At 48.7% G+C, this 23,187-nt stretch overlaps 1 protein-coding gene across 7 annotated transcripts in view; it reads right to left on the reverse strand.

Moving 5' to 3' along the window:
• The window catches only part of MAPK8IP1 (mitogen-activated protein kinase 8 interacting protein 1), a 51,490-nt gene extending 28,614 nt beyond the window's left edge, over nucleotides 1-22,876 (reverse strand). For 2 of the 7 annotated variants that reach the window (XM_045014903.1, XM_045014905.1), the window contains exons 1-2: nucleotides 12,095-12,198; nucleotides 9,166-9,271 (exon numbers count right to left, since the gene is read on the reverse strand). In XM_045014903.1, the coding sequence (XP_044870838.1) occupies nucleotides 9,166-9,271; nucleotides 12,095-12,183 (195 nt within the window). In that variant the 5' untranslated portion in view covers nucleotides 12,184-12,198. Of the gene's footprint in view, nucleotides 1-9,165; nucleotides 9,272-12,094; nucleotides 12,199-12,686; nucleotides 12,773-22,298; nucleotides 22,396-22,570 lie in introns of those variants that run through there. The other 5 variants (XM_045014904.1, XM_045014910.1, XM_045014912.1 and 2 more) reach the window with 5 other exon arrangements.
• Between the last annotated feature and the right edge of the window lie 311 nt (nucleotides 22,877-23,187).

A 23,187-nucleotide genomic window follows, 5' to 3' on the forward strand; every position in this document is an offset into this window, starting at 1 on the left:
TGGCCACTAACTATCTTTTTAAATTCAAACATAGTCTTTGAGTATTTAAAAACAAAAGAACTATGATAAGGGTCTTCCTCCTCTTTAATAATTTTCTATTGGTTTTAACTTGTCTGACCTCTTTGCTGAAAATTAGTTATTTGCCATCCTTTGGTTATGCCTTGTGTCTGGTAATAGGCCATGTCTATTATACAGAAGTTTTGCTGGTGGTTTTTCACATTGCAGAGGTGTTGCTCTGTAGATGAGCAGAGCTAAAGATGGCTCTGCTCATGCATCAATTGCTTTTCTGAGCGAGTCCTTCACTGTACTCTACATTCTGCTAATCCATCCCTATCTTTCCAGAAACTTCTGAATTTCAACATGAGTTCCCTATTCTTGAGGTGTGGCCCCCTGTCCATTACTACAGACCATGGCATTTTATGGAATTCCCTCATACGCAAACATTGATTTAATGGGACCGAGCCAGATTGCACTGAAGTTGTGATACGTTTAAGTGTCGAGCTTTGGGAAAGTTGCTAAAATAGTCTACGATAAGGTCATCATGTTTTTTTCAAGAACAAACAAATCTAACTCAAGCTGTGTCTCTGTTCTCTCTGTTGTCCATCTCTGTACTTCCAGCAGGTTTCACACACACTCACCATTTTGTCAACGTCACTGTTGTCTCTAGACAGAATATGACTTCTCCCGCTCTTCTTGGCTTAGTCATTCTCAGGAGTGTTTCCTCTATTTTCTCCAACTGTTCCCTCCCACCACTGGAGGGAATGACTTGTCGAAATGACTATATATGTACCTTTCTCTGCAGGCTCTCCTGTATGTTGGAATGGGAGGGTGAGAGAGGTGTGGATTTCGCCAGGGCCGGCTCTGGGTTTTTTGCCACCCCAAGCAAAAAAATTTTTGGCTGCCCCCACCCCAGCCCTGGGCTCCCCGCCACACTCCCCTGCTGCCCCAGCCCTGGGATCCCCCCCCCACACCTGCACCCCCTGCCACCCCAGCCCTGGGCTCTCCCCCCCAACCCGCACCTCCCTGCCATCCCAGCCCTGGGCTCACCCCCCCCGACCCGCACCCCCCCGACCCTAGCCCTGGGCTCTTCCCCCCCACACACCCCGTGCTGCCCCAGCTCTGGGCTACCCTCTTCCCCCCCACCAGTGCTCCCCCACCCACACACACCCTGCCGCCCCAGCCCTGGGCTCTGCCCCCTCCACCCACCTGCCCCCTCCTTCTGCCCCAGCCCTGGGTCACTGGTAACTTGCTCCCAGGGTGGGTCATTCAGCAGGAATTTTGGATGTGCACAGAACACAGACAGGATTGGTTCCCATATGGTTACAGAACTGCAGTAAAGTGGAACAATTTTCAGCTTGTGTGATTGAAGGATATCTGGATGCATATTATAAGACTGTCCTCCATAAATGAGGAAAATTGAGATGCCTTTATTATTCTTTTGTTCCACTCTTTGTTTCTGTGGGGAATTTGCCAATGCAATATCACTGTCTTCCTTTTAAACAAATAAAACTTAAAAAAAAAAAAGGGCAATGGCTCTTGAAAATAACAATTCTAGTCCTAAAAACCACTGGGAAGCATTTCTTGCTCAATTTTATCCTACTTTTTCTACAGCAAAGTACAGTGGATCAGTATATTTGATTTGGGAGAAATGACGTAACAGCTGCCCAAATTGAGCTTGAGCCCTCCTGAATTTTGAGGTGTTCAAATCTGGAAGGCAGGTGCTAGATTCCCTTTCTGAATATTAGTTAAATCTGGAAAGGAAAAGTCAATTTCTGCTTCCATGGCTCAGAAGTGGAAATCTTCTTACGTGCCTGGAACTGTATCTAAAGCTGCCCAGGTCCAGAGCCTCCCCTCCCTTACTTTTCATTTTAAATTCTAGTGGGATCCACATACCTCCCTTGCTAGGCTTCAGATAGAGAGGGGCACTGTCCATTTAGTCCACTCAATTCCTTCTTTGGGGGCTGCAAGGTGAGGTAACACCAGTATCCCTAATCCAGTCTGGGGATGTCTTCTGAAGGGGATATCTGGGCCAATGCCTTCTACTCCTTGGGCACACTTGTTCCCCATTCACAGTGTCACCCCCCTCTAGCAGTGAGCTCTCCATTCACAGCAAGCTGCAGCATGAGGTTTTAGCTATCATACTCCCTCCCCCTCCCTCTCCTGTTGATAGCAGCCAAGGGAATGCTGGGAAATGTAGTTCTTTCCCTGGCTCTATAGGCAGGGAGCTAACCAAGGAACTACAGCTCCCAGGGCCCCCTGCTGGTTCTCAGCTCCCAGGCTGGATCCCTGCCGGCTGCTGCCCCTGCAAATGGGCTGCCCCAAGCAGCTGCTTGCTTTGCTGGTGCCTAGAACCGCCCCTGGATTTCGCCATCCATTACCTATAGCTTGTATTACTCCTCATAGTATTTCATCCTTAGTCTGTTTTCCTCTTTCTAGTTCATCCCATATTCTTAGTGATACAGCCTGAGGCTTTTATCATCAGGTTCAGACAGACTATCATGGCTTGTTCCAGGTCACCTCATGGGTCAGCAAGTGGAGCATGTGGTCTTGATAGTGCATATACCACTACTTGACAATGCCAGTAATTGCTATATTCTTGACTGTGCTTCTCCACCTCCTTTTATGTATCACAGTCATTACTTTATGGTCCATTTCAGGTTTGAAAAGCACAGCCACAGAAAGACATGAGACTTTGTACAGGCATACACAAGGCCTAGCATCTTTTGATTTGCAAGTTCTCTGACACTGTCATAGGTCTTGCAGCATGTGTGACAGGCAGCCGTCAGTCCCATGGCTCCTTTTGAAACATCTGCTGAGTGTTTGAACTCTTCTGTGTGTTGAAGCATTACAGCACTAGTGCTGAAGTCAGTACATATTACAAATCTTTTAACTCTGTCATACTCCAACATCCAGATCCATTCTATATCCATGTGGCAGCATGTTCTTAGGTGAGTTGTTTGAATTGCATAGGTGGATACAAGCTTGCAGATCTAAAGTCTAGATGCCTTGCAGTCTCAGAATGCCTTTATCTTTGGGTCTCTGCATATTCACTAGTGCTTGACTCCTGAGAATCTGTCACTTTTTGTGGTCCACTTCTCTGCTCAGTAGGTGATTTCAGTAACTCAAAATGGACAGTTGGGCCCTATTGGTTGTTTCTTCTTGTGGTTTCCAGTCACCTCTGTAGTTGTCCCTGAAGTTCAGTAGTGGAGCTCCCCCAAACAATGATAGCATAAATATGCAGAGACATTTCTGCATCTGGGACACTGTGCAGAGAAATACTTCCTGGTGCCAAATATATTCTGAAAGGCAACCTCACGAGGCAGGCAAATGGTGCATTGAAAGTGTAAATCTCAAAGCTTTATGTCCAAAGTATCTGCCAAAATCCTGCTGATGCATCCAATTTGCTAAAGAATTTGGTTCCTGACATCTCAGCAAATGTTTTTCTCCTTGTGGCAAATGTAACCTCCCCTTGTGATGTTCTTGTTCAGCTCCTTGGGTCAACACCAAGCCTCCCTTTTCACCCAACAGTTACTAAGGAGTGAACCCTGTCCGTTGATTCTCCTGTTCTATGAATGATGCTGTCTGTCATGTTTTGCAACTTTTTCTCTGGTTTCTGTAAGAACGTGTCTGCTGGCATGTATAACAGATTCCTGACCGCCTGTAACTATCTATGTCACCAGGCAGGGCTGCCTGGGGAGGGGGGGGCAAGTGGGGCAATTTGCCCCGGGCCCTGCAGGGGCCCCCACGAGAATATAGTATTGCATAGTATTGCAACTTTTTTTTTATGGAAGGGACCCCCGAAATTGCTTTGCCCCAGGCCCCCTGAATCCTCTGGGCGGCCCTGTCACCAGGAGACACCTCTTCTGGGATCACATCTTCATGTGATGCAGTTAGTGCTTTTTCACATCCGGTTCAAGTTTAATACCTGTTATTCAATTTCTGATTCCTTATGGCATACACCCTTTAGGGTGACCAGCTGTCCCGATTTTATAGGGACAGTCCTGATTTTTGGGTCTTTTTTTTTTATATATATATATAGGCTTCTATTACCCCCCACCCCATCCCAATTTTTCACATTTGTTGTCTGGTGACTCTAACACCCTTGGTCAAGCCAAGCATCTCATGTGCAGAAATAAACACCTGGTTGCTTTCTTCAACAAGCTACTACAAATTCTTGTTTTACTGTCTTGCCTCTTAACTCCCCCAGGACTGGGACAGGAGTTGACAGCCCTTTGACTTTTCAAGCTGTACACTTCCTTTAAACCTCTCTATTGCCATTTCTATCATTGCTTTCACTTATGCTCCTGGGGTGCTTTTGTACATTCCAAGTAGGCCATTTGTGCATATTTTTAGTAGCCATTCTTCCGAGTGCAAGGTTCCTTTCTTAGTTGTATTTATGAATAGCTCATTCTCATTCTCAACCTATTTACCATTGTGGGCAGCATCCAATACTATCTGTATGGCCCTGAGGATGTCACATGGGCCGCAGCTCTGTGCTGATTGGGCTGCAGGTTGAGAAACACTGCCCTAGAGGAATCCTCAAATTCCATTTTTAACATGCACGTTTTTACAAAGTGGTTATTACAGATTTTACAGGTGTATACATTACATGACATACAAAACACTACGCTGAGAAAATGTTATGGCTGCAAAGTCAAGCACAGCACTCAGAAGTTAGGAATTGTCAGTGCAACCTTAATTTGGCCCCCTGGTGCATATGCCTTATGATACACACTTTAATTACATGATCATATACTATTTATTTCCACAGGTCCCCTGCCTCCTTCAGTGCACAGGATCCCAAATCAGTGTCTGAGGGCCTCCACCCCATCCCGGCCCCTTGTCCCTAGTCTCAACCTTGGATCCTCTCTTTGCTCTACATCACAATTTATATTCCTGCCCCCCTTACCACCCCCAGCATCTCATTCCTCTGCATTCACATCAGGCTCTTTCCTCCTCCTCATCCATGCTGCCTTGGTACCAGCGAAGGAAGCATTGAGAGCACAGAAAAGTGTCTCTTTGCTCTCATGTCTCAAGTCCTGAGACACCATGGCCCTGGCTGCAAGTCCTGAGACACCATGGCCCTTGGCTGCAGGGAAAGTGCTGCTCAGCCCGTGTAGTCCTGGGCTGGAACATGCAAAGGCAGTTGGCACATATGAGCATTGAAAGGCTGGAGCATTCTCAAGATGCACAGAATCTCCAGAGAATTTAGCTGCCAAACTCTATAGTATGTCTCTATTGAGTTTGTGCTAACTGATTTCCAGAGGCTCACAACTTGGCCAAATTTGGGTGGATCTTCACGGGGACAGCAAAAGGCACATTCCTGATGCCAAGGCCTCCCTGACAAATTTCAAGTCTCTGGGTCAAAGTACAGAGGCACTAGATCTCCTTAACAAAATGGCTGTAAGAATTTTTTTATAAATAGGCAAAACAATGTATTTTTCCCTAATCTTGTTCCAAGAAACCACTGAACTCTCTTTGCTGAAATTGTTTGGAAAATTTCAACCTGAGACTGATATACAACATGATGAATTTCAGCCCATATGGTTAACATTTGGCAAAGTTTTAAGCAACTGCAAATAGGGTCTTATAATGGCAAGCGTTGGGCAACCTTACTCATGGGTGTCACTATATGCACCCCCTTTAATATCCTGAATATTTTCTCAATACTGGATATCCTCTCTATGCTAAATGCAGCTGCCACATTGCTTACATCCTTCCTTGTTTGGTTTCTCTTACCCTTTTATTTTTGAAGCTTTTCTTTCCTTCCTACCTGTCTACCTACCTACCAACCAGGTGCACTGAGCCTTGCTGGCCTGTATTTACAGTTGTAGTCATTTCGCTGCATGGCAGATGAACAATAGCCAAGAACTGCTTCAGTGTCAAGATTCTCTAAAGTGCCCTGCATTTTTGGATTCCCAAGGTAAAACACCTTAAAGTGGCCTGATTTTCAGAAGACACCCATCCTCTGTAAAACAGGCCCCATTAAGGTGTCTCAGATTCCAAAGTACCAAAAGTTTGTGTGTGGCCAAAGTCTTAATCCCTGCCTTTCCAAGTATCAGGTCTATGTCTCTCTGCTCCTTTCACGTACCTCTTTACAGACTGAAGAGTTTTGGTGTCCAACAGTAATGAGGAAGTCCTGATAAAAAGCCAATTTTGTGAATTTAGATTAATTTTAAGTCTGGGATGAACTCTTAACATTTCCCCTTCTTTGTGGCTCCTTACCCAGAAAATTCATTTTTCATATGGAACATTTTTTCTAAAGACACAATGCTCCTCACACCTGTATATTACTTCTTCAAAGCTTTCTTCCCTTTAGTATGAAAGACATCGTAAACATCCCATGTTTCTGCTACTGCTCAACCAATGCAATTTTGCACTCATCCTCCATTTTACTAGCTGCTGTGGCTTTCAAAGAGAGTTCAAATGGCAGTTTGAACCTTTTCCAGGTCTCCTCAGCATTCTCCAGAACATTTAAGGCTGGTGTGGGATTTACTTGTTGCACATCGACAGGTTTCAGAGCAACCATTTTTATTTCACCTGTCTCTTCACTGTAGTCAGCATCCCTTTTATCAAACATTTCCAATCTGCGTCCTCTTTCCCTGCATTCACCTGCACTCGAGAGAGAGAGAATCTGTGCAAGTCAACAGGACATGCAGCACGGCATGTTGCAACTTACAGCTCCTTGCTGAAGTTTAACCCACTATTGCACCACTGGCACATCAATAGATTCCAGCTAATACAAATTCCTGCAGCAAGAAGAAGATTAAAACAACATTTATAGAGCACCTAGCCTCTTGGTGCTAGGGGCGGATACAATGTTTAGTTCTAACATACAAACAAAGGCGGAAATTCCCAAGTCTTGCCTTACCATTTTATCTGTCACCTGCAACACCACACCCCCTCCACAAAGGCAGAGAAAACACATGAGCCCTTCAGCTTGAAGGTCAAGCAACTTTGGCTCTGTCAGGGAGAAGTGAAGGTCAGTTCCAGAGCTGAGGGGCACTCTCAGAACCCCTCTGATAACTGCCCCATCTTTTAGCCAGGTGGCCATAAGCTCAAGCACCTCTGCAGATCTCAGCAGCCCTAGGACCCTATGAAGAGAGGTAGCTCACTGCTAAAGAGGTCCCAAACCACTTAGAGCCAGATTTTCAAGGGTGTTTAGGAGCCTAAAGAAGCAGATAGGCTCCTAGTGGGATTTTCAAAAGCACCTAAGCAGGTTAGGCATCTAACTTCCTTAGTGCTTTTGAAAATCCCATGCCCCTACATACCTTTGAAAATCTAACCATTCTACGTCAAGAGCAACACCTCCAACTCCACCTGGAAACTAATTCTGACCTGCGAGATCCCCTACCACTCCTGCAACGCACCCGCTCTGAAGCACAGATTAATAAGTAGGCAGCTGCATTCTGCACCAATGCTAGGTCCCAAATGCTCCCAAGGTGCCGCCCATGTGCAGTGCATTGCAGCAGTGTCACCTCAGGATGCCACGGGCAAAAGATCTGTGAATGCTTTATACAGCGTATGCCCAATAAACAGTGCTCTTAGCCACAGGGAGCAACTGGGATCTAAGCAGCAGGAATGACCCTTAGTCAAGGAGGGGGTTGATATACCTTCTGCTATTGCTTCCACTGGCCCACAAAAAAACTTGGCTGATCCTCAGGCAGCTTTGCCCTCATATCTGATAAGTTCACTGTGTTGCCAGACAAATAGAAATCCAGAGCTGAGTGTCTGTGCAGCCCACACCTCCTCAGTGAGGTATGACAGCCCACTATGAAACTGGATATCAGGCTAGGGCAAAAACATTCCAACTGCTCCCTATCCCCTATCACATCAGATTCCAGCTCTTCACCCACCTACAACGCCTTACAGAATATCACCCTTCACCCACCACTTACATTTCTACCACTACCCTACGCTCACCCTAGCCCTTTCACACAGGGCTGTGTGCCCTGTAGGCTTGGAACTTCATCAGATTCAAAAAGGATTCAGCATTTAAATGGCTAATGGGAACACCCAGAGTTACATTAGCTAAGGTTAGAAACATATAAGGACTATAAATCCTCCTGCTTCAGCCGAACCAGCCACTAACTGATGGGGTAGAGAGGAAGCTTCCCTCAGGATTGTCCATTTCAAGGTTTCTTGCACCTTGCTCTGAAGTGTCTGGTACTGGCCACTATCAGAGACAAGATACTATACTACAAGGATCACTGGTCTCATCTGGTATGGCATGTCCTATCTTCCATTGTCTGTCCAATTCTCTCCACATTTAAATCCCACTAAGATCTTCTCCAGAAATGCTCCTCCCCTGAGCTCCTGCCTGGATCAGCATAGAGCTCCTTGGGGACAGGGACATGTGTTTCACTTGTTCTCTGAGGGGTTTATTCTAGCTGTGGAAGGCTAGCTCATTAGTACTTTGCTCCACGAATGAAACAGAAAAGGCACAGACATAGCAAATCCCCTGGCCTGCTTCCGACTGCTCAAAGGGCTTTCACCTTTCACTTCAGCCCCCTCCCCCAGTGAGAGGGAACCACTCTAATGGTGGCACAGTCATGGTGTTGCTGACAGGAACTGCCAGAGCTTGGTGCCTTGGAATCATAGGGACATCAGCAGGAATCTTACAGATTTACCTGGGATGGTTTCACATGCACTTCCTTAGGTACCAGGGCCTGCAATGGGGCCAGACTGAAAGAGCTCTCCCTTGGGCTGGAATCTGTGCCAGGGTCAGATGGGGAGAGAGCTCATCAGGATGGGGGTAGGGATAATGGAGTTTTGCACTGGCATCAAAAGGGACAAGAGGGCCATCACGCTGGAAGGTGGGAGGTTAATGGGTTCTGTGCCAGGGTCAGATGGGGAGAGACTTCCATTGGGCTGGGGTTAAAAGCATCTGTGCTGGTCACAGCGTGGTCCACAGAATTCAACAGCATGGCCTGATGCTGCCTTATTATTCATACGGATGCAGCTGACGGATGCAGCTGATGGATACTGCAGGGCCCAGTTGCCAGGCTCCATATTGATCCACGCAGCCAGGCCACAAGCTGGGACCTGCAATTTCCACAAGCCGCACCAGTGTATTCAGAATGAAGTCAGACAACTTTGTCCCTCCCCCGCCAGGTCCCTGGCTCCCCACTCCGCCCCATCCCCAAGGGCTATTGGCATCCTTACCCGGGGGGCCAGGCTGTCTTTACAGTGCAGGCTGATTCCACACTCATCGGTGATTTCAGAGAGGTCTTCATCCTCAAACTCCTCAAGGCTGATGTCATGGGTGAGCCTGGTGGAGGCAAAGACCATGCAGTTACTGCCAAACAGACCTAACTTGCTAGGAAATGCCCACAGAGCTGTCTGGGCAGCGTCAGGCTGCCAGCACTGGGCCCACGAGGAATGGTGTGAGGGTGCATGACACTTACAAGTGAAATGAGGTGCATACTAGCAGGGATCAGTGTACCTGGGCTAGGAGAGAGGGATTAGGGGGCAGTTTCTCTGGTCTATATTGGGAAGACATATGAGATCTATCTCTTGAATGGGGGTAGAGCCCCCCACCAGCTCTGCCCCTCCCACAGTGCCAGGTTTGGATACAGCATGTGGTGACCCTGCTGGATGCCTGCTGTCGAGGTGTCTTCAGCATTGCTCTTCATCAACAGGGCCCAGAAAGCTGTCTCTCAAAGTGTGTTGGTGGAGAGGCAGTGGCCAGACCCCTTCTGGGAAGATCAGCATGTGTACTGGTCCAAAGAGTACTGTGCTGGGGTCTGGTGCTCTCCAGGCAGGGCCTTGTGGCTTCCAGGGAGAAGAAAACTACTGTACACATTGCTGCTGGGCCTGGGCTCAAAGAATACCAGCCACTGCACACAAAGGAAAATACAAGGGGTCTCACAGTAGGAAAGGGATGGGGAAGGAAGTAGAGGGGGCAGGAAGAATCTGCATTCTCCTGCCCCTATTCCCACCAACAATGCATAGCTAGGTGAAACCAGAGATTTAACATTTTAGGAACAAGATCCTATATTAGGAACACAGGCTGAGATGGACGATTATCCATCTAATCCAGTAACTTACTCTGACAGGAGTCAGTAGCAGATGCTTCAGAGGAAGGTACAAGAAATCCCCATAGTGGACAATTATGTGAATCATTTGCCCACAGGGGAAACAACCACTGGCAGTTAGTGGCTGGTTTATGCTCTAAAACACAGGAGATTTTCCCTTTTTTCCTTGTACTATCTAACATCATTATCCATAAAAATACTCAATTCTTTTTTTAATCCATCTAAGCTCTTGGGTTTCAGTGATACTTTGTGGCAGTGAATTCCACAGGCTAATTGTGCCTTGTTTACAAATGTATTTCCTTTTAGCAGTTTCATTGCATGCCCCCTTGTTCTTGTATTCTGAGCACATGTGAATAGGAGCACCCAATTTCCCTTGTTCAAACATTTGTTATTTTATATACCTCCATCATATAGCTCTCATCTAACATGTCTGTAAACTGAACAGTCTCTAGTCTCATCTACATACAAACTTTCACCATTTTGACTATAGATGTGGTTTTAAAATGATTTAGTAGAACTTTGTTGTAGAGACTGTTATTTCAGTTTACGAGTGGCTTCTTTTTGTCCAGAATAATATGTTTAAAAACAGATTATGGTAAACCAAAATAAACTACTCTTAAACTGAAATCATAGCAGCTACACAGGGGTTTGCACCTGTTTAAACTTAAATCAGTTTTTAAGCCAGTTTAGTTAAACTGGTGCAAGTTGTGTGTGTAGATAAGGTTGCAGGCTATTTTCTCTACTCATACAGAAGAGCATTTTCATCACGAGTGTCTGAATCCAGCTGGAGCAGAGATTTTGGCCAGAAAACCCCAATGGCTAACATGGTCCATGGAGAAGAGAAGGCCTCAATATTGGAGTGGAGAGGAACAGAACCAAAGGCAAGGTCACTCTGGGGGAGTGCCATGCTGGGATCTTAAAGACCAGGAAGGGGAATGGGTCAGGGTTCCAGATGATACAAGTGAGCAAGGGCAGGGGGGATACTTACATAATCCACTGTTTCTCAGAAAGGCCAAGGGTCTTTGAAAGACCAATCTCACCCTCCAGGTTTGTTTAGATCCCCATCGGTCCTGGATGCCAAGGCAGCAGCCATGCCCAGGAGCCCTTTTTATGCTTCTTGTATCCCCCCCATGAACATCCAGAGTCATAATGCCAGAAAGCAGGAACCCGCCCCACGCTACCCCCAGTCATGTCATTGCTGAATCCTCCTGAGACACCAAGGCAGCAGCAAGAAACATCCTTCCCCCGTGCTGGTAAGAAACTCAAGGGAAGAGCATGTCAATCTGTCCATTCCTAGAGAGACAGGGCAGAAAAGGGGTGGGGAGGGTAATCTCCCCTCCTAGGTATTTCTAAGGATCTAGCTCCCCTCCCAGGGTCCCTTTCACATGCAGCCTCCTGCCAGCATCCAGCAGTGGGAAAGAGGCCATTTTGGGCAAGGGTATTGGGGCAAACCTCTGGGACTTTTACTATCTGCACAGAGTAGACAGGAGCTGGGGGAAAGAGAGCCTGCAGCATAGAGCTTCTTTCGGATGATCTTTATTGCAGGGGTCGGCATTTGCACTGCTTCCTCAGCTGCTCTCAACAGATACCCCCTCTCGGCTTCCTCTTCACAGGCCTGAGGCTCCTCTGCCTTACAGCCAGCTGGTGTTACTTATCACCCTGGTACAAAATGAGCATGAAATGCTGGCATTCTGATTTGGGGAAGTTTAACACACACTGAACAGGTGTAAGTGTTGCACAAGTGCCAAATTAGAGGGAAACCAGACCCCATGTTCCCCAGCTGCTTCCCCCTCGGCCTGCTGTTCAGTAGGAAGTGGGGAGAGAAGATCTAGCACTGAACCTTCAAAGCATGAATCGATTCCCTCTCCAGTTACACAGGGTCAGATAGGATCTACCACTAACGCTCATTCTCTCATGCACTGCTGAGAGTCAGGGCCCTGGGACACAGGCAGACTGAGAGAGACCCCCTTGTAGCTGAGCAAAACGGGGCCCTTACAAGATCCACAACTTCTCCAAAAGGCCATGGCTGCCTGCACTCCAAATGCTGCAGAACTGACCTCTTGGGATGGCAGCTCCAGGCCTGCCCAGTGGGATGGCTGGAGAGCAGAGAGTGCTCAGCTTTCTCTTTGGGACAGGGCGCAGCCATGCAAACTAGAACTGGATCCGAGGGCTGCTTGCTGCAGTAAGCACTGGGGAGCCCACAGGTTTATCGCCAGCCATGGGAAGCAGAGATGCCAGGCCAGAGCTTGGAAGAATCACCTGGGGGCACCAGGATCTCCAATCTCGTCAGTCCTCCCTCTCCATGAAGCACCTGCATTAACACTGCTCATACCCAAGGAGGCTCCCCTGCTCTCACCCCTTTCACCTGCTGCTAAAATAAACACATTTCCAGCAACTGCTCCTCCCTCAGACACTGAGGGGCTTCCTGCGTGTGAGCTCATGACTGCTCTGATGGGGAGGAACCAGCAGTCTTGGCTGCTCTGGTCTCCTCTGTACCCAGCTACCATGCAGCCCCATATGCAGCAAATAAACTATGGGCCAAGTTCGTACCAAGTTCACTCCTGCTCTGCAGGCATCACATGCAGAAGGAGGGGATGCACCCAGAGGTGCTTGACTGCTTCCCGGCCCTCCCTTCCCACAGTTCCCTACCATTTCTCCCACTGATCCTCCAGCCAGCTCTCCTCTTCTGTGTTCGACTCCATTCTCAAGGCCAGCTGCATTTAAGAGGAACCCCTTCCTTGTTGTTTCAGGGCCCCAGGGAGAGGAGCCAGGCTCAAAGGAGCTGAGCTCTGCGTGTACTGCCCCTCTGCCTGCCCCAGCTCACAGCCCGTTGCTTCCTGCGCCACTCTCTGCCTCCCCACTGCGCAATCTAGGGGAGCTCATTAAAAATAGATCGAATCAGCTGTCTTGGAAAAAAAATAACCCACTGAGCTGAGATGGTGCCAGGCCCTGCATTCTGCCTGGGCTGCTGAGTCTCTCCGCCAGCCAGCCAGCCAGCCAGGCTCCTGCTCAATAGCAGTTCCTGCACCCCCCCAGCCCTTATCACCAGCAGACAGGGTAGGGGGCATTGAGTTACCACATCATTGATACCAGCTCTGCTGAGCCACCTTCTCCTGCCCTTGCAAGGCCCCTACTTGGTCTAGTCAGACTCTGCATGGACCACAGTCCCAGGTGGGAATGGGGCAGTCTGCGGCTTTTACTTGTCAATGAGAGAACCATCATTTAATCTACAAAAAGAAATTTAAAGGGGCAGCAGAGTATTTAGACACACATGTAAGTGCCTGACAAGGACAAGGTGGGGCTGCTTGTGTTTCATGTGCTTTCCGAAATGATCTAAATCCCCAGACTTTCAGCCTCTCCCCCACACCCCTCTGCTGGCCCATTCTGGGGATAGTCTCTCTGCCCAGGGTCTGGCAATGGTGTGGTCCAGGATAGCAGTGAGCACAACCAGCTCCCCTGGGTCAGGTGCTGAGGTTGGGTTCATGTCAAGCTTTTAAGAGAGTGGAGGGGAGTTAGAACAACATCAACAGCTACTCTGGTAACCAAGCATTCAATTCCACAAGTTTAACAGGAACAAGCGAGATCTGCCCAATGAAAGCATCACAATAGAAAGACCTCTTGCTGCCAGTGAGCCCTGACACAGGGAGACCAACAATCAGGGCTTGAAACACTTACCCAAAACATACTAGCTCTAGGACTAATCTTACCATACAGGGCAGAGTCCTGTATTGTAACACCCCCAACCTACACCCCTTGTGAGTTAAACAAATTAACTCAGTGTACTTTTTAATGAGTGCTGCACTGAACTGTAAGTTAAATCACCAATGAACTTTCTATTTAATACCCTTTAAAAAGTGTAACCTACATAATCTTCCTGGCTTTAATTCCACTTCCCCCATCTTCTTTCTTTCCTATAATAAATCATGAGGTATCTTTTCCTGTATTGTTTTTGGTGTCTATTTCCTCTTTTCCTTCTCTCTCTTCCTTTTCCTGTATTTTCTTTTCTATATCCTCCCCTTCAATTTCTCTCTAATTTGTTTTCCCATCTCTCCCCCGCCCATCCCCTCACACTGAGGTGTCTGGGTAACATTTCCAAGCCTAAGGAGTCAGAGGACTAAACATGCTAAGCTAAATATCACCCCATTCCAGCTGCTTGGAAATGGGAGGTGCCGGAACCTCTACCATGGAGCTGTCCCTGGACTCCGCTTGTCATAGATTTTAAGGCCACAAGGGACCATTATGTTCTTCTAGAGACTGACCCCCTGCATTACACAGCTCTTATAACTTCACCAAGCAGTTCCTGCTGCATTAGATCCATAACTTGTGGTCGAGCTAGAGCAGATGGTTTCAAAAGACATTCAGTCATGATTTAGAGACTTCAAATGATGGAGAGTCTACTACATCCCTAGGGTAATTCACCATGGGAACAGTTTACCTCATTGTTAAAAATGTGCACCTTATTTCTTGTCTGAATTTGCCTAGCCTCAGCTTCCAGCCATTAGATGTAATTATACCTTTGTCTGTTAGATTAAAGAGCCTTCTGCTATAAGCAGTCTTCTCCCCAAGTAGGTACTTGTAGACCATGATCAAGTCACCTCTTAGCTTTCTCTTTAAGTTAAAGCTAATTAGAAGGGAGCTTCTTTACTCTCGCTCTCTCTAAGGCAGGTTTTCCAGATCTCAAATCATTCTTTTCTGAACCCTTTCTAGTTTGTCAGCATCATTGTTAAAGTGTGGACACCAGAACTGGACACAATATTCCAGTATTGGTCATGCTAATGGCAAATACAGAGGTAATAACACCTCCATATTTCTACCATTATTCCCTTGCATATAAATCCAAAGATCACATTTGCTGTCTTAGCCACAGCACCACACTGGAAGCTCATGACCACTTGATTATCCACCATCCTCCCAAAATCCTTTTCAGACTCTCTGTTTTCCAACTTATAGTTACTCTTCTTACAACCAGATAGATATACACTGGTTCCTAGATATACATTTGACTATATTAAAAATAATGTTGTTCAAGTGAGTCCAATTTACCAAGTGATCCAAAGTGCTCTGTAACTGACCTGTCCTTATCATTTACTATGCCATCAATTTTTGGGTCATTTGCAAACTTTATCAGCAATGATTTTCTAGCAGATCATTGATAAAGATTATCAAGGGCTCACAGGCTCCATCTTTTTTATCAGCTAGTAGGCGTCTGATACATTTTAAGTCCCTCAGCTGATGGAAGGGAGAAAGAGCTCTCTCGACCTATTTCCCCCTGCCCCTCCCACTCAGAAACTTCCTGGCTGCTGCAAATGTAGGTCTCCATTTGCCCATATCCATTTTTGATTCTCCTCCCCCAATGACTAGTTCCTACACTTGCCTCTGCTGCTGCTCAGAGCTTCCCCAAGTAATAGCAGAGTGAAACAACCCTCATTTCCATCAGTTTCACTACTGTTTGTAGAAATCTGAATAGCTGCTGTCAAGCCCACTAAGGCTCTGGTCAGTTTTCACTGTGAGCACTGGCAGAAGCAATGGAGCCATCAGTCTGCAGACTCAGGCAGATATAGTTGCATCCATTATACCTAGGTGACTTGAAGATTTTCCTCACAACCATACGAGCTAAAATGTTTATTTTTTAATGAAAGTTCACTTGGAGAAGCTTCCTATTCACCCTAGGTGAGGGGATTTTTCAAGCCCTGTTAACAACAATAATAATAATAATGTTTAGCATTTACATAGCATGTTTCACCTTTCTGGCGCTCACACTGACAGCCCCCTTAAAAGAAAGGAAATATCATCTGCATGTTACAGGTTGTGAAACTGCGGCAGAGAGAGAAGGGACTTGTCCAAGGTCACAACAGCAGGCCAGCGGCAGAGCCAGGAACAAAACCCATGACAATCCTGTCTCCCAGTCCTATGCTCAGTCTGCTAAACCACGCTCCCTTTCAGAACCAGGAATAGGACCCAAGTCCCTGCATGCTCAATCCACTAGACCAGTTTCAGAGTAGCAGCCGTGTTAGTCTGTATCTGCAAAAAGAACAGGAGTACTTGTGTTTCTCAACCTTTTTGATACCAGGGACCAGCTGCCTTCCTAAACTGTGTCAGGGAGATCTCAGGGACTGGTGCCAATCCACAGACCGGCCGTTGAGAAACACTGCACTAGACCACACAGTCTCTCTGCTTCCTCATTCTGAAGAGAACAAGGAAGTAGATCTAGACTTTGTGCAGCCCATGAGGATAGCAAGCATGATGGCTGCTGGCTTTACAGGGTAACTCTTTCATAGTGTCCCATCTACCCACCATTCTTTGGAGTGGGGAGGAGGAGGGAGAATATAAGGCAGTCCATGACCCCCACCTTCCCCCATACACACACACACTCCACAAGATGAGCGCTTATGCAGGCTGATGTGGGCAGGTGTGAGTGGGCAGCCTGGTAAATTGCCATATTAAAACATGTTCCTTTCCATTAATTTTATCATCATCAGAGTCATAATTCTTTGTATTATTTCATGGACCAAGACTGCACCCACCCAAATCCTGTCAGTAGCAAAAGAGTCAGTTGTCACGTCCCTAGCTGCTCTTCTCCAACCCCGCCTCACTTTAGCAGGTATGTGTGTGTTATGAAATTAGCCTTCACTCCTTGAAAGGCCCAAGGTGGAATAGCAGGGAATGCTGCAACTCAAAATTGAGGTGCATTGACAGAACTGTCCGTGGTGCTTTTGCATTAAAAACTGGACACCAGCTAGTCTTCTTCATTCCTGCTCCTGCAGGGATCCACACTGGCTTGGAAGAAGTCATTAGAATCCCCTAAAGATGCTCAAACCCTTCCTAGCAACAGCTTACATGCTGCATGAGCAACAAGCAGACAGCCAGGTCACTTCCTGCAAAATGCACCAGGTCCCAGAGCATGGAGAGATCTCGTTATTACCCAGCAGGCCAGTCTCCTTGTTACCTGTAACACTGTGTGTAGCAAGAGTTTCCTACCCAGGTCACTTAACATAGGCAAGGCAAATCACAAATGTATCTTTGCAGGTGACACATCTTGCCTCTATCAGCACCTCAAAAGCTGCAGACCCCAGTTGCCAAAGCCAGTGGTAAAAGTTGCATTTTAATAACTTATGTTTCTCCAGGGCACTAACATACAGAAGTCACTTTACCAGCCACTTTAATGCAGCCACCTCTGGGGAAGGAGCTGGCAGCTGATTAACAGACAGAGTCATGCTACACAACAGTTCAGGAAAGGAAGTGAAGAATAATTCTGTGTCCACCTGAACCTGTGGAGGGAATGTAGGATCACGGAACAGAATCACCTGAGCTGGAATTTGGCTAGGATAGCAAGGTTACCATCCTGACTCTTGCGAAATTGCAAAGAGATCTTTGATGAACAGAAGCAGTCAGGACTTTGTTCTGATATTCCATCTGCAAGTCAGCATTCAGATGTACTGGGGCATTCAGTACAGTGCTAGTTCAGAGGGAAACACCTTTGTGGCTGGGCTCCAGTTCCTGTTCCCCCACACAGGAACCAGAGGGTCTTTTGCTTAAGCCAAAGAGAAACATCCTCAGAGCAGCCTCATTTTGTAGACCAGAGGTCAGCAACCTTTCAGAAGTGGTGTGCTGAGACTTCATTTATTTAGTCTGATTTAAGGATTCACATGCCAATCATACATTTTAATGTTTTTAGAAGGTCTCTTTCTATAAGCCTATAATATATAACTAAAACTATTGTTGTATGTAAAGTAAATAAGGTTTTTAAAAAGTTTAAGAAGCTTCATTTAAAATTAAATTAAAATGCAGAGCCCCCCAGACCGGTGGCCAGGACCCGGGCAGTGTGAGTGCCATTGAAAATCAACTCGCGTGCCGTCTTCGGCACGCGTGCCATAGATTGCCTACCCCTGTTGTAGAACATTAAAACAAATGCCCTGCCCATTGCCTCTGAGCTGACTACTCAGACACTCCAACACATACACAGACAAATCAACCTGTAGCGCGGGGCTTGATCTCCACCTCAGCCTAGACTCCCCTGAGCTTCCTGGGGAAATACAAAAGGGTTCACTGAGACCCTTTTCCTAGAGACAGCCCTCTCTTTAGAAGCCCTTCTAATAGGAATGCTGCCCAGCTCCCTTTGTGATAGTCAGACTCCCAGAGGGATTAAGGTATTCTCTCTCAACTTCCCTGAACCATGCAAATAGCTCCTCTAGGGGGTAGCTTTCCCAGGAGCCCTGCTGTTCAGCATCTAGACTGATGCTATAGCTCTTTATTAGGAAAGCTGGAAATGGGTGTGCCTCAGGGCCAAAAGATGCCCCCCAAACATCTCTGCCACCCACCACCCCCTTCTGTTACATTCCTAACACCACTTTTTGCAGCATCTGCTGGATGGCTCCCTTCCGAGTACTGGTCACCTTCCAAATTCTTCTCAGACTCAGGTCAGAGTGATTTGTCTGCAGGCTGCTAAAGGGAGCTGACCCTTCCTCCCCACCCTCTTTCTTCCTTCTCAGACCTGGTCACTGCTATGGACAGGGGTCAGATTCATTGGTGCTCTGCACCTTATGCAGTCATTTACACCAGTGCAAAGTAGATGTAAAACACCACCAAGTCAGAATGCTTACCCAGGGGTGTCAATGACTACACAAGGTGCAGGGTTGTGGAGAATCGGGCCTGGGGCCACTAGCAGCTGTGAGCTTTGCCTAACACTTTACACCCCACTCCTGCTTTAAAAGTGAAGCTCCTACACATCAACTATCGAGAGCTCCTTTAGTAACAGGATTTCAGGTGAAGCATCTCTCACTTGTCCCCATCCCTATCCCCTCCTCCCTGGGCACAGACTAGGAGACACTAACACAGCTGCAGCAGCCTACCTCCTGTCCCAGCTCAAGGATGAGCACTGGCAATCCTTCCCCAGAGGGCTGGCAAACAGCTCCAGTGCAAAACCCTCTGTGAAACTCACCCTGCTGGGCCCTCACCCTGGCTCAGACAGCCCTGACACACTCTACCCCTGGCCTGCACAAATGGCCATCCCTGATATGACCACAACCAGACTACAGAACTATTAGCAGCCACACAGGGGCCTCTTCCTCCAGCTGACAGGTAATTTAGAGTTAGAAAGTCCAGTGAGTGGCAGTAAAAGTTTCTGACATTAACATTGCAAAGAAAGGTATCCTGCTGCCTGGTCAGGAGTCTCCTTAGTAACTAGGATTGACTGGCCCCAGGGCTCTAGCCCTTACGGGGGCAAGCCACCCTGTTACAGGGTAGAAGTAGGAATTGGAGGATGAGACAATGCAAAGAAAAACTTAATCATAGAATCATAGAATATTAGGGTTGGAAGGAACCTCAGGAGGTCATCTAGTCCAACTCCCCGCTCAAAGCAACTTGGGCTGAATCTCAGGAGCTTCTTGGCAGTGGGGTATGTGAGGCTGTGGGACTGTCTCCTAAAGAAAGGGAAGGGAGCCCCATTGCTTGGGATATTTAAAGCTGATGGGGGCACAACCCTGGAGAATAGATTGTAGGGACTCAATCCTGCCTTGGGACCAGGGGACAAATGGAACCTAATGGGATTTTTCCATCTCTAATGTCTAGAATTCCCTTCACTGAGACAAGGTGACCACCCAAGGATGCTGCCCTAAAAAAGAAGGGCCTCATCCCACACTGTTGCTTCCCAGACCCTTTTCAGATGGTGCGAGGCCTTCATACTAGAGAACTAATCAGAACTTCTTAGCCCCAAAATGGAGGCGATGAGTGGGGGCATCTGGCAGTGCTGATTCTCTTATGTATTAAAGGGTGACACACCACCTCGTGGCTCTGCTGTCCTTTGCTGGGAGCCTGTGTGTTGCCATTCAGAAGGGGTAGGAATAGCAGCAGGAAATGTGGGTGGGATTCCCCTTGTGCCGGGAGCACAATGTCCACATGATTCATTCAGCACCTCACTTCACCCTTGACTGAAGTCTCTGCTGCCCTTTTCAGCCCAAAACAATGGAAGCCCTAAGGCAACCCACGAGTGGGAGGTCTCTCCTCTCACAGGTGCTGGAGCTGGCTACAGTAGAAAGGATGGGTTAGTGACTTTTGGACTCTGTCACCCCAGATACTCTCTGTTTACACAGCTTCCCACTCCCCAGTGCTTACACCTGCCAGATAACACACCCTGGCAGGGAAGCAAGTGAGGGTGTGTGTGTCCAACTGCCCCCCCCATCCTTAAATATTTCAACATTATCTCTGGGTCTTCAAAATTCCCCCCCAAGTTCAGAGACCTCAGAATTGTTTCCATCAATCCCAAGAACTTGATCCCAAACTCCAGGCTCCTGGAATGATTTGTCCTAACTTCAGAGATCCCTGAGTTCTCCCCATTAAATCTCAGGGCTCTGACACTTCCCCGTACAAGGTATGACTATTCCCTGCTCCCTTTTCCATCAAAAGTTGCTTCCTGGGAATTTGGACTCCACTTCTGGAGACCTGGACAACAGAAGGAGCTGGCACCTTGCTCTTCTTTCCCTGGGTGTTGCTGTTTACATTGGAGAGGACAGAGCCCAGGAGACAAACGTTGTATCTAGGACAGCAGCACACAGCAAGCCGGAGACTGTCACGGGACCAGGCTGAGCTGAGCTCTGCTGCTCAGCTCACATTACCCAGCTCTGTGGCTGAGCCTTTTCTCCATGGTGGACCTTTCCAGAGGCAGCTTTAATTGCTTAATTTGCATGGTTTATGCAGCCATGTTGTGTGCAATGGCTTCAAACAAATCAAACAGGCAGCATTAGAACTGAAAGGAAGAGAGTGGACTGCTGTTTACAGAGGAAACTCCAGAACCAAATGACAGTCTGCATAGGAGCAGGGCCTTTACAGGTAAATCACCCAGCCTCACAATGCCCAAACAACACATCAGCTTCCCCTCCAAAATGATGGCAGATAATCTCTTTCCTCAACTCTCAGACCCCTGGACTCCCGACAGTCAAATGTGAAACATTTACCTCTGATCACAGGTGTGGAGCATCTCTCCTGCCCCCCCAAATCTCTCAGCATAAACAACGCATTACAGATCTCACCTCCCTGCCCAGCTCAGACCCAGTTCTAGGGTTAGTGCCCCACCATTCAAGACACACACATATGATAACCAGAGAACAACTGCTCAGAATTTCAGAAAAACAAATTACATCAAGCCCACCAAATCGGAGGAAAAAATAGTGGCAGGGCCTATATATGGTCTAATGCCAGGCGCTGCCCCTACCCCTACCCCAAGTGCACCTCTTTGCTAATCCTGCTCTCCAAAAGTCATTGGCAGGCATCCTGGCCCCCAAGCCCACCTGTACCCTTATCTCAGCTAGGCACCTGTAGGTTCTTCACTCCACCTCTGCTCCTGTCCCTGCTTCTGCCTGGGGCTGTCAGGCCATATTGTGAACAGTTTCGCAGCCTTCAGATTAAAGGGCTCCATGTCCCACATGGATGGGGGTGCTCAGTATTTCTGAGAGGATCAATTCTAAATCTGCAGCACCCTCCTGGGTTTGTTTTCTGTTTCAGGTCTGTACCTGGGGCAGGGGTCTCTGAGGGGACATAAAAAAAAGGGGTTGTTTGAGAGGAAGGAAGAATTTCCTGGGGAGGAAGGTTGTTTTGGGGAAGGGGGGGTGTTTTTTGGGTGTGGAGGAAGGCTTTTGAGTGGGGTGTGTATGTGTGTGGGGGGGGAGAAGATGGGGGAGGTGTTGGGGATTGGGTGGGAAGTAGGGAGGATTTGGGAGGTAGTGGGGGGGTGAGAGGACTGGAGGTAGGTGTGTGAAGAGTTGGGTAGGAGGTGGGGGGCTGCTTGGGGGAAGCATGTGCAAGACATCTGAGGGGGATATAAGGGAGGATTTTGGGGGGCAGAAGGGTGCTAGAGGAGGAGGCTGTGGAGGGATTTGGGGTTGGAGGTGGGGGCGATGTTTGAGTTTGCAGCCCCTCCCTACACAAAGCCGGCAGGGAAAAGTGGGCCCAGAGCCCAGCCCTCCCCACTGGGCTGCAGGCACAAGCCCCCGCCGGCTCCACACTTCCCCATGCCCCCGCCTCCTCCAGAGAGCAGAGCAGAGCACCGCCCGCGGCAGACACCACCTGTTCCAGGGCAGACGGCTCCTTCGCAGCTGCTGGCGGGGCGGGGACGGCGGGTTTGACCCCCTGGCCCGTGGGGAGGGTTACACTGTCCCGAGCCTGCTGAGAGGGGACCTGGCTGGCTGAAGCCCCAGGCAGGCATTGTTCCCCCCCGGCCCCCGGCCAGGGCAATGCAGCCTGTGCATGCCCGCTCGAGGGGGGACTTACCCCTTCCCTCGCCCAGCCTCGGTGGGGAGCGGGCACCGCCGCCTGGTTCCCAGCCTCGGGGGGGGGGAGTAGCCAGCAAGCGGCGGGGGCTGCCGGCGTCGGCCCGCGATGGAGCGGAGGATGCAGCAGCAGCAGCCTGTGCCCAGCCCGGCTCTGCAGAGCAGGGATAGGTGGGGGAAGGGGCAGGGCCAACGAGATCTGCAGCGAACCCCCCCCTCCCCGCCCCCCGGGAAAGGGACTGAGGGGTTTGGGGTGGGGGGAGGCTCCGGTACCTGAAATTGGGGGGCGAGGCCAGGTGCAGCCCCAGGAACGGAGACGATCCGGCCGGGGAGGTGGCTCCTTTCTCCCTCTCCGCCATTCTCTCTCTCCATGCAGGCGGAGGGAGGGAGGGAGGGGAGATGGATGCTGCTGATGCTGGCAGGGGAGGGGAGAGCAGGGCCGCCAGACAGGAATTCACTGGGGGGCACCGGGGCTGGCAGGGAAGGGCGCTTCTGAAAGCCAAAGCCGAGAAAGCCCCCGGAGGTGGCAACTGCAGGAGAGATGCCCCCGCCTGGGCGCTGCAGCCTGGCTCCCCCTCCCGCCGGCCGAGCTGCAGCGGGTGGAGGGGGCCCAGGAGTCCCACGGGGTGGGGCAGCTGCCGGACGCGTCCTGCTCCTCGGGGAGCGCCCGGGACAGGCGGGAGGTAGCGGGGTGAAGGCTGAAGCAGGAGCGAGCAGAGCGGGCAGAGGGTAAAGAGGGGGATTGGCAGGGAGATGGGCGTGGGGGCTGGCAGGGGGTGAGGAAGGGAGGTTGACATGGGGTGAAGTGTTGTGATACTCTGTGAAAGGCTCCTGGGGAGGTGGGTCCTCTGAAGTAATGATAGCTCCTCTACAGAAAAAGCCGGTGCAGT

The sequence above is a fragment of the Mauremys mutica genome, chromosome 4 (assembly GCF_020497125.1).
Source record: "Mauremys mutica isolate MM-2020 ecotype Southern chromosome 4, ASM2049712v1, whole genome shotgun sequence".
NCBI classification, from domain to species: domain Eukaryota; kingdom Metazoa; phylum Chordata; order Testudines; family Geoemydidae; genus Mauremys; species Mauremys mutica.